Below are 13,153 nucleotides of genomic sequence, written 5' to 3' on the forward strand. Positions count from 1 at the left end.
GGAATGCGGACGTTTCTTGGGACAGATTAAAAAAGCGACGTAGATCTCGTTAACTAATCTCACAATCCCTTTTTTCCTTTCTCGTAACTTCGTTACCTGCAAGATTGCTTTCGGCACCTTGATTCATCATTCACCTGAAACACACATCAGATGAAGAAATCGCAGCTAGTGTTTGTGCCTTTACCAAGCAGGGGTCACCTAGCGTCCACCGTCGAGTTCGCTAAGGTTCTCGTCAACCGCCATGGAAATCTTTCGGTCACCATCCTCATAATCAAAGCACCGTATGACCCCGCCGGCGAGGCCTACGCGCTCTCCCTCACCTCTTCCCTTTCCTTCCCAAAACAGCTCCAATTCATACTCCTGCCTGATCCGAACCACGACCCTAACTCTAATCAGTCTCTTAATCCAGCTTCCTTCATCGATTCTGTTGTTGAAAACCAGAAACTCAACGTCAGACAAGCTGTCTCCGCCCTCATTTCAGGCCCCGACTCCCCTCGCCTCGCCGGATTCGTGGTCGACATGTACTGCTCCACCATGATTGACGTCGCCGACGAGTTCGGAGTTCCAATCGTGGGATTCTTCACTGCGGGTGCTGCTTTCCTTGGGTACATGCTTCACATCCACACGCTTCGAGAACGAGAAAACGTCGATACGACTGCGTTAAATTTCAAGGACTCCGGAGCGCAGTTTGCCATCCCGAGTTTCCAGAACCTTGTTCCGGCTAATGTTTTTCCGGGCGCCGCCTTGGATAAGGAGTGGGCGACATTTTTCTACCTTCATGCGTGCAGGTTAAAGAAAGCCAAGGGTATTATAGTAAATACATTCGAGGAGCTTGAATCGCATGCGGTTGGTTCATTTCGTAACGCGGATTTTACCGTTTACACAGTGGGGCCCATTTTAAGTGTAGGGGAGACTGAGAGCGAGACGGTTCAAAGAGGGTCGGACGTTATAGAGTGGCTCGATGGTCAGCCTCCTCTGTCGGTTTTATTCCTGTGCTTCGGTAGTATGGGTTGTTTCGACGACGATGATCAAGTGATAGAAATCGCACGTGCTCTTGAAAGAAGTGGGGTCCACTTTGTGTGGTCTCTCCGTTTACAGAAGCCCACACCGAAGCCTCTTGAAGCGCCAAGTGATTGCTCTAACCCTAAAGACGTATTACCGGAGGGATTCTTAGAGCGAACGGCCAAGAGTGGAAAAGTGATTGGGTGGGCCCCACAAGCCCAAATCTTGGCCCATAAAGCGGTGGGAGGTTTTGTGTCGCATTGTGGGTGGAACTCAATACTGGAGAGCACATATTATGGAGTGCCCATTGCCACGTGGCCACTTTACTCGGAGCAACAATTGAATGCATTCGAGCTGGCACGTGAGCTGAAACTGGGCGTGGAGATCTCATTGGATTATCGGATGGAGTTTGGTGATGTGAGCAAATCGGAAGTGATAAGTGCAGAGAGAATAGAGAAAGGCATAAAACAAGTTATGGAGAAAGAGAGTGAAGTGAGGAAGAAAGTGAAGGAGATGAGCGAGATGAGTAAGAGGGCTTTAATGGAGGGTGGCTCTTCCTATTCTTATTTAGGACGCTTCATTCACGATATACTCAATTGAGGTTGAAACTGGAGTTATACTCGTGATTTTCATAAGCATTATATATTTGTATTATGCATAAAATTTTTTGGTCTAGTGATGTGAAAGTTCTAAGGGTTACAGGTTCAATTTCCCATGTAATTTTAGATGGTAACTGTGGGGAAAATGTAATTATATCAAGGTTATAATGGTTGACGATGATGAGTCGTATTTGTTTTAATTTATATATTATGCTGAATAAATGATAGATTGAGGTCCTTTTTTTTGGTGGTAGAACGAACGAAGGCAAAGCACTTATATATAGATGCATTGCGTGCAGCTTGCATTTTGATCGTATTCATATAAAGTACAATGTATTAATATACTAAATATTTTTTTGACCAACCATACACTGATTATTTATAGTCATGTGATATTACAGAAAAAAATTACGATGGTTAATTACTTCTTTAAAAGTGTATACAATTTTTATTTTTTATTTTTAATTGCGTCAAATAAATTAATTTTTACGACTAAGGAGAGAAAATTCAAATGTCTCAAAGTAGTAATTTCAATCTCAAACCAAATACATAGGAAGTATTTTTTTTTCCTAACAAAAAATATCTTCTTATTAGAGATAATTTTCTTTGAGGTACTATTAATAAGAGAATATTATTTATCATAATCTATTCAAATCATTTAATTTTTTATATAGAATAATTTATTAGATCTTATTATAGCACTTATTTTTTGAATAACAAGATTTTTTGACTAATTGTAAATGATTTTCGTCAAATATATAAAACACATATAGGTAATATAATATAATGTAATGTAATACATATATAATTAAATTGTATATCTTATCATTGTTAATTAAAAAATTTTAAAAAATATTGATAAAAAATTATTTATAATGTAAAATTCAAAAATTAGTATCCTTAGAAATTAAAATTATATTAAAAATATTTTTAAAAAAATAAAACATTATAGAACAAATAGTAAAAAATATTTAAAAAATATTTTGTCATTAAAATAGTTATGATTAAAATTATCATATAGTATATTTTTAGTTTTTAATAATATATATGTATATATAATTGTTTACATAAAATAATATTAGATATATAATTTTATATAGGTCAACAAGTTCATTGTAGCTCAATTGGTAAAGCTACACACGCACACAGATGAGGTCCTAAGTTTGAGCCATTGAAAAGTCACTTTGATGAGAGAATTATGTGACAGTCATCATTGAGGTGGTAGGGACATGTGGAGGGGGCCACCGGTGATGATGTGGCGATTGGTAGAGGTGCCAAGTGACATTTTAATTTTTTTTTCAAAAATCAGGTTAGTGATGGAAAATTTCTGTCAGAAATTAGTAACAGATTAGTGATGAAAAATTTTCATCGATAATTAGCGACAGAAAATTCCATCGCTAATCTAATTAGTGACAGAACAAATTCTATCGCTAATTCTGTCGTTAATCGGTTTCCATCGCTAAATAAAAAATTCCGTCGCCAATAGTATTTTTTTGTGTGTAGTGATTATGGAACCAAATGCCCCAAAACCCATTTCGAGGTGGAAAATATGAATATAGTCATATTTAATTCTTGTTTGATTCGGTTTGCTTATTTTAGTTATGGTTGTGGTTGTAATGACTACATATATATATATATATATATATATATATGAACGATAAATTATATATTCATTAGTTGTTGCGGGTGGTTACAGTATGTCGCGATTTTTTATTTGAAAATTTACTCTGTTTGGTGCATAAAAAATTGAGTATAAGTGTATAACAGAATGTAGCAAGATTAAAATTTTGTGTGAAAGTTGATATATAATGTAGGAAATTTGAATTTGATGGAACAAATTTGAACTTAATGGACATTTTGTTGCACTTTTGTAGGAAATTCGAATTTGCCGCGTTAAATTCGAATTCACTTGCTCCTTTCCTTGTTATATTAAAACTTAAATTTTACAGGACATAACTTTGAAAACAAATTATTATTTTTTTTTGGAAAGGGTCTTATTGCGTAAAAAACTAGGCTTAGTGGGATTTTCAATGATATGTCATTTGACAAATAAAGAAATTAGAATGTTGGCTAATTATTCTTGTAAGTTCAATGAGGCAAACAAGGATTTTTTTTGTCTTTTTAATACTAAAACATGTTTTTTTGTTAATAAGAAAATTGAGATGTTAATTGGCTATTTTTAAAAATTTGTTTTGATGAATTATCATCTTCCAGCATTGTTGTAAGGAACATAATCAACAAATCATATAACATCTTACAATTTAAAGACACATGAGATTATCTTAAAATATATTATATAAATTTTGTCTATAATAAAAATATTCAATTGATAAAAGTATAAACAAGAAATTAAAAAAAATTCCAGTTCTCATAATAAAATTAGGGTGCATAATATTTATATATTATTTATATCTTTCTCATATTCCAATTTAATATTTTGTTATTTTTAATATATTTTTTACCCTGTTATTTATTTTTTTATTTTTTTATTTTTATTAATTTAATATCCATTGTGAATCTTATATTTATATTGAATCTTAATATTCATTTATTAATTTAAATTATAAATTACCGAATTTTTCAATAATATTATTATTTTATAAGGTTAAAAAGTATTTTTTTATTTATATCATTTTGTTCTTATTTTAAAAAAAACCATTTTTTTATTTAAATAATGTTATATTTTTTCATCAAGGATAATATGGTAAAATAACTCAATTTTCTCACCTTTTTTCATCCAACCAAACATAAATTTTTCATTGAACCCATTTTTAATTCCAGTGCGAATCAAACACTCACTCGGCCGCAAATTTTTCATTCTCTTCCTCTCAATTCTTTTCCATTCATTTTCATTCCAACGGATTCTTTGAACCAAACGAGTTCTAAAAATAGTTCAAAGTTCAAATAAATGATGATAATGCTATTTCCTTACCGAGAAAAAAGTATGTACGATCATCAGGCTTTTATATATGTGAGTTAAAAGCTTAATGAAATATAGGAAAATAAATTATTTTGTTCTGATGGTTTTGATTCAATTGCAACTTACTCGATCGAATTTCATCCATTATTTAGTTTGCTAGTCCTTATAAATTTTTATTTGATTATAACTTATTTAACTACTACCTCCAATCCTAAATATAATTTAATCTATTATGTAGTATAAATTGCATTGCAGTACAAATTGAATCTTAAATTTGCACTATACAAAGTGGATTTTATATTTAGGACTATATATAGTATAAGTTTTCTGAAATTTATTAAATGACTAAAATCTGAGGGATTGAGTTAAGGACCTGAATTTTAGACACAAAGTTATTGAGAAGAAATTAGAGAGAAGGACCTAGAGGAAATAATATTTATTAAAATCCATAAAAATATTTATTACAGAGAATCATAAAAATTGTAATTATTAAGAAGGAACAAATATTAAAATATAAATTTAAAAATATTAAGTTACTCCTAACCGCACCTCCTAATAAATATTGACAGATTGCTTCAGTGCTAAACAACAATGGCTCTCGATAATCAATGACACACAGTGGGTAATCTTCGTCTCGCTACAACGTGTAGAGTGGGCAAAGAATTCACAAAAGAAGTTTCTTGGCCCATTCTCTTTGAATATATTTGCGGGGACATTTGGTTATTGCAAAAAGCTCTTTCAAGAAGAGTATCCTCGCAAGCATAAGAATGGGCATGCCATCCTGTTCTGTGCTTAATAGGACCATTGTTTAAGATCTCATAGCCAATTGTAAGTTCTATATGGGAAAGTCCAAGCAGGAATCGGACGAATTTCCCAATACGATATAGGTTTTGTCAAGCTACAAACTGATGCTTTGGTTCTTTGCTGTAGCTAAAGTGGGTGTGAAGGTGCTATTTTCGGGAGGATGGATGCTGGATTTCAAGATATAACTCCAAACTTACTGCAATCCTATCAGCTAAAGCTGAAACAATAGGAATTATCCACGGTTTGCATCTACGCTGGAATAAGGGACTCAACAAAGTCAAAGTTTGGTCTAATTGCATCGAGACAGTTAATATGATCTTGTGAGGATGTGGCATAAATCACCCTTACAAGGATATTGTAGATGAATTCAGACTCTTATTTCACAGAAATTGGTAGATAGTTATCAAACATGTTTTTAGGGAGAGTAACACCAGGACAGATCAATTTGCAAAACTTGCTCATAATCTTAGAATTTTTGAATCTTTGAACAACCACCTCCCATTTGTAAGAGAAGGTTATTGTTTAAAAAGCCTATATTGTTTTTCTTTATTTTCTTTTAGTGTTTTCTTAGCTAATGTTTGTCTTCTTCATCAATTGTAATTACTTGTGAAGTGAAGTAACATTATTCAGTCGCTCTTCAAAAAGGTTGCTCCCATTTCCCCTCTATATTTTGTTGTTAAGACTAAAATAAATTTCTAAATTATACTAAATTAAATTGAATTTCTCTCAAATTTTACAACTTGCAATGATGCAAACTTAGAGGGCAATTATGTAGCAATTTGGGTTATAGTCTTGCATGTTTAAGCTCAAAAAGCATCATTTAAAGACCAATCAAGCTAGAATATGTTTATTTTTGTTTAAGTCATTAATTTTTTTTTATTTTGTAATTTTTGATTTTTAAATAAAGCCATTAACTAGTGTTTATATGCAATTTAATCATTAATGGCATATTAAGATTATTTATTATTATGTGATTAATCTTCTAGTCAAAAGCCTATGATATCATCTCATGTCAATCAGACTGTCTTTTATCATCTGATTTTATATCTTTGTAAATTATATCATTGTAGATATCTCTAGTAAAAAAATACAAGAACATTGTTCAGTTATGATAATTAGACCCAAACTTTGATGGAAAATTGCGCACATGCTAACCTAAAACATTTGTTTCATCACTACATACAAGTATTGTGCTCACCCAAAATATAAACACACACACACACAAGTCCTGTGTCCAAGATTTAAGTCACATATATTAGGCAACAGATTATGAGGATGACAAATAACGAATTGGCAATTTTGTGCCTATCAACTAGATAGATTAAAAAAAGTGATATAAATTCTTAACTTTTGATAGTATTTTCAAATAATTCATTTCCCGTAAAAGAAATTTAAATCAGGCTTGTTTATCAGGTCAAAAAAAAAAAATCAGGCTTGGTTAGGTAGGCAAGGATGAGCTTAAGATAGTGATTTAAAAGATTGATGGTTTAAGTCGATGGATGTCAACTTAGAGTAAGACCAATCACGCATAATTAAAATAATATTTAAATAAAAAGCTATTAATCTACACATTTATGTATAAACCATAAAACCAATCACGCATAATTAAAATAATATTTAAACCATAAATAATACATAATAAAATTATTAAAACACAAATATGATATGCTGCTATTTTCTCTTAATTTTTACACCTAAAATAATATTATTTTAGAATCAATGAAGAACAAAAAATATATAAAATCCAATTCAGTTGGCTCCACTAAAACTGTTAACTAAGTCGGCCGGGCTGGTTTACTAGTTTACTGGTATGATTAGTCAATCCGAACAAGGTTTTAATACCATGTTAAAAACATTTAAATTTATATAAAAAATTATTATTCAACTACCTCTATTATTATCCCTATAAATTTTAATTACTGGAGTTAATTTCAAGCTGCATTACTTAATCTATTTATGGTTAAATGAATGAATTATCTATTTAATAAATTTTTTTTTACTAATTTTAAGAAATAAAAGCTTAAAAAAAGACTTTGCTGGCAAAAGGCAAAAAAATTAAAAAGAACTAACAAAAAGCCCAAAAAAAGCCGAAAATAACCAATTTTTCTTCGTTTGGACCATAATTAATTAATTATGGTTATGACAAGTTTTAGCCGCCGATAGACTAGGAGGTCGGCAACTGCGGGCCGGTAAACCGGAGGGATGACAGCGGCGAAAGTTTTATCTTTTAACTTCCGATTTTTTGTCTTTAAGATGCTCATTTCCCAGATGGAAATTTATAAAGTTACACATCATGGTCGTTGACTCGTTGTGTTATTTTCATTCAAATTAATCAAAACCCAAGTTCTATTTCTCAACGGTTTCCATATTTTTCTTACAATTTTTACGTCTCTTTCCGGTGTATGGGTCCTCTGAGAAATTGGCACATTGATTTTGACGTAAATGAAGTTACGTATCTTCCGACAAGTGCTATTTTAGATTAGAAGTGTCATTAGATGAAGGGGCTTTAGTTGATTGCATTTTCTGTGGGTAAGTATTTGCCCCGAATCCTAATCTTGTTTCTCTGTTCGCATCTACTGATTATATTGTTGTTTGTGTCTGAAATTTCTCTTTTCTCTTCTTCCCCCTATATGGGACTCTGTTTTGTTTCTGAATAAGAATTTTCATTGGCGACTGGTGGTTATACGGCTCATTTTCTGCAACGAAGAATGCTTGTCCTTTTCTTGCATTTTGGAAATTGTATTGCGGAAGATTTTTTCCTGGGTTTTGTTTTAATGGGCGTGGGAGCTAGGAATTCTGTTTTCAAAGTCTTCTATGTTTGTATCTGGTCTGAAATGTTATTGAACAAAAGGAACCACTTGGTGTTATTCAGGGAGTAAGAGTCTCTAGCCAAATTCTTAGGGTAGGTAACTTTATAATCACTTTTCAGAAATACTTTTTTGAAAATCGAGACACATTTCTTCACATATTTACTTCGTATACTAAAAAAATACTTCTGAAACCATGATTTTGTTCTTATCCAAATACCTTTATAAATTATAATGATTAACACTTTTACCGAAATAATGATCGACTGTTCTATCCTTTCTTGTTCTGAGTCAATGTTCCGCGTTCTATGTCCTATTCGTTGAAATTTTGAAATGTGTTCATTGATGTACTTGTATTTTCTTTTCTTTGAAATTTCTCTTAATTATTTGCCTTTTGGATTTTAGGATTATTTTCCCCCTAAGACAGTTATGTGACTACGTATTCTAGCTTCAGCTACCACATATTCTTTTTTTCATTTGTACGTGATTTATATATAAGCAGACCCTTATCTCATTTTAATTCATTTATTTATTTTGGCCTTCTGTGTCACGGATTACGTCCTAAATGGGACTGTGATGAGCACAATGCCCCACAGAATGTACATTTCACTGTTCTTTGTGTTCACGGCATAAGGAGAGTCCATCATGAGATGAACACCGTGCCATAAAACTAGATCTGTTTTTCTTTGCTTGTTCAGTAAATTTTGGTTATTACATTCATCGCCTTCAACGTTTTATTCTGCTTGCTTTTATGGGCGTTACTAAACACAAGTTAAAATCAGTTTCACCATGCTGTTATTATTTATAAAATAAATAAGTAATAATACCTCTTCACCCCTTTGGCTAACATGTACTTGGGCGCTAAAGTTTTTTTTTTTTTTTTGACCAAACAGCTAAAGTAGTTGAGATTATTTAGCACCAAGAAGTGAATGATGGACGCTGCCGAGGTTGAAGAAAATCTGTTTGCAGCAAGTGATGCCAAGGTATGATGATACATTCTTCTTTTTGTTTTGGTTTTTTGAGCCATTGTTTCACAAGTTGCAGCTAGTTTCTTTCCTGTTCATGTCCAATAATGTAGTCTAAACAATGTAAATTTGGTTTATCACACAGTTACATGGAGAAATGTGCAAAGCTCTTTCTATACTGTATTGCAAAGTATTGTCAATATTTCCATCTTTAGAAGCAGCTAGGCCTAGGAGCAAAGCTGGTATTGAGGCTTTATGTTCATTACACGTAGCCCTAGAGAAGGCCAAGAATCTTCTTCAGCACTGTTCAGAGTGTAGTAAACTTTACTTGGTATGAGTTCATGCCTTTATTTATTCCCTTATGCCTATGACAATAAATAGTGGGTTTAAATCGAATGGGTTTTTAACTGTGGCTTGATGAAGTCACTTTTTCTGAAATGCGTTATTATACTTATGCAGGCTATAACTGCGGATGCCGTTCTTCTAAAATTTGAAAAGTCTAAATCTGCTATTAAAGATGGCCTTATGCAGGTGGAAGATATTGTTCCGCGTTCTATGGCATGTCAGTGTCAGGTACCTGAACAATATGACTTTCTAGTTTGTCTTTCTTGTTTGAAAGTGGCATGCTCATGTTGTAGTATTCCATATGTGGGTGAAGCATATATTCTGATGATGTTTTCACATTTTAAATGTGTAGTTTTCAGCCTTAATAATGGGAAGTGGACATTATTGATGATGAATCATGCTTTGTGCCTTTTTCGTGCATGAGAGAGTGGGGGCTTATCGTTAGTATTTAATTTCATCCTTTCATCCTGAAGGAATGCCATCTAAGTTTGAAAATTTTGGCACTAGAATGAAAAACTTAATGTAGACCATCCGGTTTGTGTTTGCTCAATTCCGACTGTTGTATGAATATGCACATGCATAGGTGTTGCCCTTTTCTGTTATTCTAACCGGAAAGCATTCGAACCCTCTTCATAAATGGTCCTTATTCATTTCAGGGGATTGTGAATGAACTTGAGGGTGTAAAATTTGCACTTGACCCATTGGAGAAGCAAGTTGGTGCTGATTTAATTGAACTGCTACATCAAGGGAGACAATGTAGCGACTCTAATGACGCCAGCGAGCTTGAGTGTTTTCACCAGTGCGCTATTAGACTTGGGATCACATCTTCGAGAGAAGCTCTTACAGAAAGAAGAGCTCTCAAGAAGCTCATTGAAAGAGCCAGGGCTGAGGAAGACAATCAGAAGGAATCAATAGTTGCATATCTTCTACACCTCATGAGGAAATATTCCAAGTTATTTAAAAATGAAATTTCTGATGACAATGATTCACAAGGTTCCGCTCCTTGTTCTCCCAGTACTCAGGGATCTGTTGAGTGCAGTGTTCCTAATAGTCAATGTCAGGCCCTTGAAAGAGAGATTTCAAAACGCTGTTCCATTAATTTAAATCCAATCAATAGGAGATCAGGTCAGATGCCTCTTCCACCTGAAGAGTTGAGGTGTCCAATATCTTTGCAACTTATGTGTGATCCCGTCATCATCGTTTCCGGTCAAACATATGAAAGGGTTTGTATAGAGAAATGGTTCAGAGATGGACACGATACTTGCCCCAAGACACAACAGAAACTCGATCATCTTTTGTTGATTCCGAATTACTGTGTTAAGGGTCTCGTTGTTAACTGGTGTGAACAGAATGGAGTCCCTGTTCCTGGTCGACCTCCTGAATCTTTTGATATTAACTACTCGACCTTGGCTTTATCAGAGCCTGAATCAACAAATTCAAAAGCTGTAAATAGTTTGAGTTCATGCAAGTCGAATGGTGTCAAAGTGGTTCCTTTAGAAGAGAGCGGCCTCTCAGAAGAAGCCGGAGTAGATAAAAACGAAGCTTTGTCTGCACCGGAGGAAGATACCGAGCAGTATCTGAGGTTGCAGAAAGTTTTGCTTGAAAAGACAGATTACAAGACAAAGTGCAATGTGGTCGAACAGTTAAGGATATTACTGAGGGATAAGGAGGAAGCCAGGAATTATATGGGAGCTCATGGATTTGTTGAGGCACTTTTGCAGTTTCTAAAGTCAGCTCTGTCTGAAGGGAATCTGAAAGCTCAGGAAAGTGGAGCAATGGCTCTCTTCAACCTTGCTGTGAATAACAACAGGTGTACTATCTGTTCTACCCTTTGCATTTTCGTAACATTGAACGACACTAATTTTATTGTTATTACAAGATCAGGCCACATCAGGGATTTTGTAGTGCCTTCTATATATCCTTTATTATTGCCATACGAACTTAAACTATCACAAAAATATGGTTATACTGTAACTTATCACAACTTTCGTGATTGCTGTCTGGGCCTCTTTTTCTGATATTTGTTCAGCCGCCACTGCACTTTAGTAAAAGACATGACAATTGTTTGTGTAAATATTTACGCAATTTCACTACAGAACACTCGCAAAATGATTACTGTCCTGTTGTTATGTGACAGATTTGCTGATTTTTAGAAAACATTATTTATACTTCTTTTACACTGTGTAATTATTCCTTCAGTTTTCAGGCCAATGCTCCTTATTAGCATGTTTTATGAACAAAATAGTTGGACATTGTTTTTCAGTTCCAGGATGTGACTGAAGTTTCCAAAGATATGGAACATGATATTGTTGTAAGCCATGTTGGCGCTGTAAACTTAGGAAACGATTCTTCTCGGAAATTTTTAGGGAGCATCATTAACCACATATATTTTGAATAATTTATTTATTGTCTTTTTGAACAGAAATAAGGCAATTATGTTATCGGCAGGAGTGTTACCATTGCTGGAGGAAATTTCTAACTCAAGTTCATATGGTTGTGCAACGGCCCTCTATCTGAATCTCTCTTGCCTGGAAGAAGCCAAGACCAAGATAGGGAAGACTCAGGCTGTCCAGTTCCTGATCCGTCTCCTTCAAGATGACACCGAAATTCAATGCAAACAAGATTCTCTCCACTCACTCTATAATCTCTCCACTGTCCCTTCAAATATTCCAAACCTCCTTTCATCTGGGATCATCAATGGCCTTCTGTCCCTTCTTTCAGGCCAGGGTGATGATAATAGCATGTGGACAGAGAAATGCATTCCTGTTCTCATAAATTTGGCTGCTTCTAATTTGGGAAAAGAGGAAATAATCTCAACCCCAGGACTCATTAATGCAGTGGCTAAGAAACTAGAATCTAGTGAGCTCTTAGAGCAAGAACAAGCTGTGTCTTGTCTTTTAATCTTGTGTAATGGGAATGAGAAATGTAGCCACAAGGTCCTAAGAGAAGGTATAATACCTTCATTGGTTTTGATATCAGTAAATGGGACCCCAAGAGGGAAAGAAAAAGCTCAGAAACTTTTGATGCTCTTTAGAGAGCAGCGACGAGATCCTTCACCTGTTAAGATACGTTTGTGTCCTCCTGCTCCTGAACCTGATAATAAGAGGAATTTGGTTGTTTCTCAGCAAGAAACAAAACCTCTGATTAGCAAGTCATTGTCTAGAAGAATAATTGAGAAGCCTTTTAGATTTTTCTCCAAAAGCAAGAGTTATTCTATTTATCACAATTAAGCTCCAATGGTATGTTAAAAATCTTTGTATCTATATGATTCTATTGTCTTGCTTCCGGCTTCCCCTCTATCTAGCTAGTTCTCATTGATTTTTGCTGCTTACCATCATTTTTTGTGGGAAGCCACGAGATGTACAGGGCTAATTAGTTATGATTTTTTGTTTCTTCTCTTCCTCTGCTAATTTTTCATAAATTTTATCTTTTTTTCCAAAAAAAAAAAGTGCTGGGGTATGTGTGTATTTTCCATTTTTCTTTTTATAGAAATATAAAATATGGGTTTGGAGTGTTTAATGTGTCACACTATTATTGCTGGCTGGTTGAGTCAACCGCTAATTATTTGTTATATTTTGACATAATTGTTGCTACTTCATTTCCTTGATGTACTTCTATCAAGTTTTTTTATATTTATTATATCAAGTTTTTTAATTACACATGAACACATGCTTTATTTTTGAAATATTAGTGTTTAATAGCATTTAATTA

The 13,153-nt window shown here is 33.8% G+C and overlaps 2 protein-coding genes across 2 annotated transcripts; both read left to right on the plus strand.

Annotated features, from left to right (window-relative positions):
* Positions 1-150: 150 nt before the first annotated feature.
* Positions 151-1,782, plus strand: LOC114753459 (anthocyanidin 3-O-glucosyltransferase 2-like). The gene has a single exon (XM_028942148.1). The coding sequence runs from the start codon at positions 151-153 to the stop codon at positions 1,600-1,602; it is 1,452 nt and encodes a 483-aa protein (XP_028797981.1). The 3' UTR covers positions 1,603-1,782.
* A 7,279-nt stretch (positions 1,783-9,061) lies between these two features.
* On the plus strand, positions 9,062-12,804 carry LOC114753458 (U-box domain-containing protein 6-like). The gene is made up of 5 exons (XM_028942147.1): positions 9,062-9,115; positions 9,243-9,428; positions 9,557-9,670; positions 10,099-11,252; positions 11,865-12,804. Exons 1-5 carry the CDS (start codon positions 9,062-9,064, stop codon positions 12,670-12,672), a joined length of 2,316 nt encoding a protein of 771 aa, XP_028797980.1. The 3' UTR covers positions 12,673-12,804.
* The last annotated feature ends 349 nt before the right edge of the window (positions 12,805-13,153 follow it).

Source organism: Neltuma alba, unplaced genomic scaffold (assembly GCF_004799145.2).
Source record: "Neltuma alba isolate B1F8T4 unplaced genomic scaffold, ASM479914v2 tig00007934_pilon, whole genome shotgun sequence".
NCBI classification, from domain to species: Eukaryota; Viridiplantae; Streptophyta; class Magnoliopsida; order Fabales; family Fabaceae; genus Neltuma; species Neltuma alba.